This window comes from Trachurus japonicus, chromosome 5 (genome assembly GCF_045865225.1).
Source record: "Trachurus japonicus isolate A0001 chromosome 5, Traja_1.0".
Taxonomy (NCBI): domain Eukaryota; kingdom Metazoa; phylum Chordata; class Actinopteri; order Carangiformes; family Carangidae; genus Trachurus; species Trachurus japonicus.
In genome coordinates, this window is record NC_140911.1 from 18667003 (window position 1) to 18674403 (window position 7401).

The 7401-nt window shown below is 44.1% G+C and overlaps 1 protein-coding gene across 1 annotated transcript; it reads left to right on the top strand.

Annotated features, from left to right (window-relative positions):
• Positions 1 to 510: 510 nt before the first annotated feature.
• On the top strand, positions 511 to 7022 carry LOC146987444 (CCN family member 5-like). The gene is made up of 5 exons (XM_085776628.1): positions 511 to 888; positions 1666 to 1882; positions 2975 to 3223; positions 3991 to 4223; positions 6453 to 7022. The coding sequence occupies exons 1-5, from the start codon at positions 826 to 828 to the stop codon at positions 6738 to 6740; spliced, it is 1050 nt and encodes a 349-aa protein (XP_085632754.1). The 5' UTR covers positions 511 to 825; the 3' UTR covers positions 6741 to 7022.
• Positions 7023 to 7401: the final 379 nt, after the last annotated feature.

Here is a 7401-nt window from a genome sequence, read left to right on the forward strand (position 1 = left end):
TTAATGCAGTGTATGATACATTTAAGATAGGATGAATCTCTGTGATGGTTTCTTCTCCTGTGATGAACACTGCGTGCAATGATATAACATTTTAAAGTTAAAAGAAAATGTATTCCTTTCTTACTTAAATAGAAATGTAGTGCACTCAGAGGTGGAGTTAAGGTCCATGCAGCAGCTTATTATGACCTAGATACATTTTTGTCGCTGGTAATAGGCTATCAGCTCCTCTCCTGAACTCACAACTTTACTAAAGCTAGATTAAGGCTATCTTAGCTAAAAGCATTTTTGTTGCCAGCCTGTGTGCAGATGTGATGAGAGACCATGTGGAAGGAAAGTTTTAAGTTGTTTTTCATGGGCATCCATGAGCAGTTATTATTCTAGATAAAGAGCAAAGAGCACAGCACCTCCCAGTGTTTTCACATAGATTGTTGCAACACTAACTGCAGTGCTAGTATTGTGGATCCAGTGGAAAGCAACAACAAGATTTTTTTTTTCAATTGGGAGACCACAGATTTGTAAACTAACTTACATTAGCATTCAAATGAGTTCTTTCTCTCAAGTCTGGTAGGCAGCACATGTTGGCTACAGCCTGCACCTCCTGCGGTGGCAGTGGAAAAGGTTCGGCAGGAATGTGGTGATAGACCATGGGAACCTTCTCCTTGAACTATTTACTTTGCAGTCCGCTGCCTGTGACATCATATCCCAGACACCAGACTGTATAAATGTATTGAGGCGGTCAGCTTTAGTAGATACATCCTCTCCAGAGGAGAAGAGGAAGGAGGTGAGAGTGAACAAACGAATTTGAGCAGAGAAGAGACGGAGGTGATGAGGATGGAGAGAAGAGCCTTCCAGCTGGTCTGTTCAGTTCTGCTGTGTATCATCACCCAGGTAAGAGCTGCATGGGACACCTGTGAAATGACACAGCATATTCTATTCTATTCTGTTCTATTCTGTTGGTTGGGTCGGGGGAGTCTCGACATCAGCATGATGGGAATCACAAAAAGTACAGAGTTGGGATTTCTGAGGTTATGATGCTGTTCAAATCAGTCATTAGTAAAAAATCCAGAGTCAGATCTGAACCTTTTAACCAACTGTTAACACATTGTATATGATGTGAGATCATCATCAATGAATTCCCAGTGGGACTGTCCCACGAGACATTCTGACTAAACTCCAGCACAAACTGCAGGTTTTTTTGTGTCTGTGTGTAGGTGACGGCTATTGTGAGCAGTGGGGGAAAATGAATGACGTGTGTATTTCTGATAGCAGTATGTGGTTAACGCGTGGTCGTGCAGCTTCACCTGATGTGATCACCTCTTCCTCTTACAGTTTGTTGTGTCTGAACACAGTGTACAAACAGCAGACTGCTAAAAGGGTTTGAATTTACATAATATGTTATTTTAACACTGAAAAGTGAGTCCCTAATGGTGGAGGATTATGTCTCTGCAGAAGCTATGTTCTAATTACACTGAACCTGGGAGTGTTTCTTCCTGGAACTATTTCCTCTCTATACATTACTGTCAGGGAAACGTGTGCATTACCTTCACATAACCTTTACATAAACATGGCCAAGACTTCAACTTAGCTGAACACCAACGGTATGCACAACAATCTACTGTCTCAACAGCGCAAACAGGGACTGTCGTGTTCTTCCTCTCCCTCCAGGTGTGGTGCCAGCTGTGCACAGGTGTGTGTCAGTGTCCGTCCACCGTGCCGCGCTGCCCCGTCGGCGTTCCTCTGCTGTCAGACGGCTGTGGCTGCTGCCAGGTGTGTGCCAGGCAGGAGGGTGAGGCCTGCACCGACCGGCTGCCCTGCGACACCCAGAGAGGCCTGCAGTGTGACTACAGCGCCAGCTTCCCCGGAGGACCAGGACAGTGTGTCGGTGTGAACACAACACCACTCCACCTGTAACACTGCACCTACATACAACTGCTACTGCTACTTCAGCTGCCACTAGAGCACCTGTTTCTGTGTCTCATGCATTATTCTTTACATGTTGATACCTGACCATCCTTCACAGCTCAAACAACATTGGTTGCTGCTTTTGAACCAGTTACCAGTCATTACAACTAAAAATCAGAAATACACCTTTGTTGATGGATTTGTAAGATTCATTTAAAACGTCTTCATTTTCAGGCTCCGGTAAACAATGAAATAGCTGCACACATGTATTAGATGGTACTTTTAAGTGATCCATGTCCTTGTTTAATCTATGCAAAAACTAGACTGCTGTATTATTTATTTATCAATAAACTGCTCAGTGTCATATGACATGATATGAAGGAAGGAATCAGTGGTGAAAGCAAAAAACTGTCTAATGTGAGCTTTCCTGCACAGGTTTTAGTGTTTCCTGTTTTGTCTGAACCAGTGTAAAACTGTGCTGTAAGATTTGCTCTCGGTGTGCGCACAAACATGTAACCACAGCTCCTTTGTTTGGTGTGCGTTGCCAGAGGATGTGTGCTCCGTATAAGCACATCTGGTCTTAGTACAGATGTTTCATTTGATTGCATTTCCTGTTTCATTTAGAATTCATTTTGAGCACGAAACAAAAAATTATGAAATGACAACATGGATGGAACAACAAAAAAAACAAAACTCTAAAACGGACAATATAATTCCTAATTCCATTAACATAAAATGCCCATAAAGGCGTGCAACACTTGGTCAGGACACTGATGTGAGTGTTTGTTTCTTCTGTGAGGCAACAAATGTTTAATTTCTGACTAATAGCTGCACCTCTTCTGTAGATACCACTGTTTCTAATCATGACAAACCATCATCAGACGAACACTTCCAGGCCAGTGCATGGTTCTGTTCTGTGTAAAGTCTGTGATTCAGTGAATAGTCAGTATTTCTTGATAATTCTCTTTGGGTAATTACTGGAAGATAACACCCTTTTTTCCCCCAGTTGTGCCTTGTCTGCACATGTTCTTCATAACTTGCACTCCCCCCCCCCCCCCACGCACTCAAACAGGTCAGAACGAGCTGGGCTGCGAGGTGCACGGCAGGAGACTGGAGGAAGGACAGGTATTTCAGCCTTCCTGTGCCCAGCTCTGCCGCTGCCTGGGAGGAGGCGTGTCCTGCGTGCCCCTGTGCAGCGACGATCTGCAGGTTCCTGCTGATAAATGCCCCGGCCCCCAGCTGGTCAGACTGCCGGGCCGCTGCTGCAAAGAGTGGGTGTGTGAGGGCACAGACAACAGCATATCTTCAAATCCATCAGCAGGTAATCAGGCCAGTGAGCTGAGAAACGAAACAAAGATTACTGGAAACACATGTCAACATGTTAGTCTGCTGAAGTCATCAGAATAACACAAGGTCATAAGTAAAAGACTGTTATATCAAAATGTAAAAAAGAAAAAACAAAAGAAAAGATTATATGATCTGATTATGAAAAGATTTTTATTCTGTGGGTAATGGGGGCGGGACTAGATCAGCTTTTGCTTCTCCCGCTTTCCCTTTCGGCCATGTGTATTGTATTATTTGAACTAAGATGAAGTGTGATGATGATTTAAATTGACATGCCCGAAATAAACAAATTGATTGATTGATTGAGGTCAGGAGAACCTGCTGAGGAGAAAAATGCATCAAATAACGCTACAGTGAAGACTGAGGCTTTTTCATCTCTCGCCAGGATTTGAAGCATTTGGATGATTTTCAGTGAATTTCTTTGAAGCTGTTTAACTGTATGGACCCGTGCTCCGCTAACACAACGGTTCGGATGGTGCTTGTGATGTGTTTCAAAGCTTTTAAAGGGGTGGCGGGAAGATAAAATAACCGTGAGCACTATTCTTAGCAGACTAGTTTCATCTGAGTGGCAGTTTATAACATGTCAGACTGTTTATGTGCTGTGTTTCTTCACCCATGAGCTCTCATCAAAGACACCTACTTCAAACAGTTCTCAACCCGATGCACACAAACCCACACACACACACACACACACACACACACACACAATATTTTCCACTCTCATTTTTTATTTTTTTTTTCCAGCTGAGCAGGCGCGTCAGGATCATGGGGGTGGGCTGTCTGGCCTGCCGTTTGGCTCCATCTCCAACTGCATTGAGAGGACCTCAGACTGGAGCCCCTGCTCCCACAGCTGCGGCCCAGGTGTCTCCACCCGCTCCACCAACAGGAACCGGGCCTGTGTCCTGCAGACCGAGACCAGACTCTGCCAGGTCAGGCCGTGCCAGGGTCTGTTGCCCGGGCTCCAGAGGCGGCAGTCGGTCAGTATATAATCAACACATGTGAAGTACAGTTCCTCCTAACAACATGTGCATACTTTATACAAATACTGAGGTGCTGTACTGTGTGTCTGAGCATCATCCACGTGGATTTAACTCCAGTTATAAACAGAGCCTTTCTAAGAAATAAAAAATATCATAGATTACCACAGAGGTGATGTATTTTTGTAAGCCAACCCAGATGTTAGCATCACAACTGTAACAAAGAGCAGTTTCTGATCCTGACAGGTCTCGTTCAGCATCATGGGCTTGTCTGAAAAGGTGCGTTTTTTAAGGCAGGATGTGAAAGATGTTTCATGTCCTGTCGCGTATAGTTCCTGAGACGGGGGGGACAACACCCATTGTTCACAGCAAATATTGTGTCATTGCAGGAAAGTCAAGATGAAACTGATACCAAGTGACATTATAACCTCACAGTGAAAAGTGTTACTGTCTATGGTTACTGTTAACACCACAATTCTTAGAAGCGCAGCGATTCATGCACATTGGTCCTGGGAAAAAACACTCTTCCTGATAAGTTTTGTCCCTGGAGGATATCGGTGGGACAACAGCACAGCACTAACACAGGAGTCTAGTTTCCATCAGCAGACATTTTATTCACGAGAACTTAATTACTATCGATTTATAATCACAAATAAATTTCAAATTTCATTAAGATAATTATGGTATTTTTTATTACACTTTCTCACAAGCTAATAGGGCTTTAGTAGATTAATAGACTAGTCTACAAATGTTCCTATGTAAAAATCATAAGTAGGCCACTAGGCCTAAATGAAATACAAACCCAAAAGGTAGACTGTAGCTGTTGAGTCCAACTAATGTTGACACAACATAAACATGCTTATGCATGGCAGTACACCAGTATACTTAATTTAACTTTTGAGAGGGCTCAACCCTGATTTTGAAGCCTTCTAAGAAATGGCTGAGAAATGCATCTGTCCCAAGAGACATATCAGCGGTAATAAGAATCGTATATCTGACAGACAGCCCGAGGATTAAAGGTACTTTATTAATCACATATACAGCTAGTACAGTGAAATTCTTTCTCTGCATTTAACCCATCCCTGAGGAGCAGTGGGCAGCCACGGTGCAGCGCCCGGGGACCAACTCCAGATTATGAGCCAGTGCCTTTGGTCAGGGGCGCTGACTGGAGGATTAACCTAGCCGACATGTTTTTAGTGGTGGGGGAAACCGGAGTACCCGGGGGAAACCCACGCAGACACGGGGAGAACATGCAAACTCCACACAGAAAGGCCCTGGGTGGCCCGGGATTCGAACCCAGGACCTTCTTGCTGTGAGGCAACAGTGCTAACCACTGTGCCACCGTGCCGCCCATGGGTTAGACTGTTATTGTATCAGTTCAGATCAAAAACAGTAAATAGGAAATACGTAGATAGCATGGTGAACTGACTTTAAAGGTTTGGGCCCCTGAATTACAACACAGTAACACAGCTGTGTCATAGTACCACACATTTAAAGGGACAACGAGGAGTTTCTATTTGGTTATAAAAAAGTCTCACATTAATGTGGATGAATCTCCGCTACCCACACTTGTCAATGGGCCCATTTTCGATAAATATATTGTTCTGTCTCTATCGTTATTTTGTTATTATTAGTGGCGGTGGAAATGCTGGGCGAGCCGACCAGCGTTTCTTTACTTTCGGTTTCGTGGCGAGTCATGAGAATAACGCCACCGAATCGCTGTTTATGGTCGGAACTACGACGGTATGTGATCGTCTTCGAACCTCTGACTTTAATTCTTGATGAATGAAAACATGAGTCTGTCTTGCGCCGGTCAAAGAATTTCACGGTGCGGAGGCTCATAAATGTACTTCGCTTTTCCAAAACTCCTCGTTGTCCCTTTAAACAAAATAAATTAGCATTTAAATTAAATGTATTTTATTTAGACAGCACAAGACAGGTTCATGTCTTTGGTTGGATCATCTCTGTGACATGTACTGGACTAACAATAACATAGCTTTTGGGGCAATCTAACAACTATTACATCGAATTACACACAACAAAACACTACACACAACATTTGTCTTGACGCTGTAAACACAAAACTTTATCAAAGATCTTTGATAAGGAATCTGGCAACTGTGGATCCCACAGGAAGTGACCACACATAACGTAGGGCAATGACTAACTACGTGTTACAGTGAATAACAAAGTACTGTAATGCATGTACTGTGTCACTGTGTGTTTCAGTTGCTGAGGGTGTGTGAGAGCAGCTACACTTCACCTATTTCCATCCAGCTTGAACACCAGGGTTGCTGGAGCACCAGAGCGTACCGTCCCAGGTTCTGTGCCCTGACCTGTCCAGACGGAGGCTGCTGCAGCCCCTCACACACCAGGACGGTGTGGATGCTTTTCCGCTGCCCCCAGGGCAGGCTCACGCAGCAGCAGGTGATGATGATTGAGTCCTGCTCCTGTAGCACATCCACCTGCCGCCAATCCCCAGCCACAGCCGGTCGGACTGTCCTGCCCTGGCTGTGAGGTCCGGTTGCAGCTGCAGAGGGGCAGGTCCCGTCTGTGAGGAACCAGAAGACAAAGATGATCAGACAGACTCCCACTGACTAATGCAGCAGAGCAGGATGTTGAGCCAATATTTCAAAATTATAGAAATTCTACAATCAGGATGTGAAAGTTGACTTTCAACAACAAACGTGCATAGAAACGAGTGTGTAAATGTCATCATACTTGGTTCCCATGTACTAATCTATATCCAGATTTAAAGAGGAACTATGCAGAATTTTCACAGCTTCATTTTTTACCTTAGTTCAGCAGATTCAAAGTAATTGTGATGGTTGAATAAATGACTTGTAACTTGTTACAGGGAGAATGGAGGCGCTCTGCCTTCCTGAACCGGTGTCCTAGCTCTGGGCTCAGTGGCACCGCAACACAAAAGGCGCCCCGTAACCCGTAATCTCTTGTTGATGACAGATAACACTACAAAAATACACACAACATAATGCGTAAATAATATATAGCATTACCCACTGCTCCATGGATTGCTTTCTCACCAGCTTCGTTTAAAACAAATGCACATGGCCAAGAGGAAAAAAACAGCGGAAAAGCGACCCTTAGTTCCCCATCAACAACAAGGTAAAGTTAACTTAACTAACATCTTTCCCACATTCGCCTGCAGTTCCTGCTT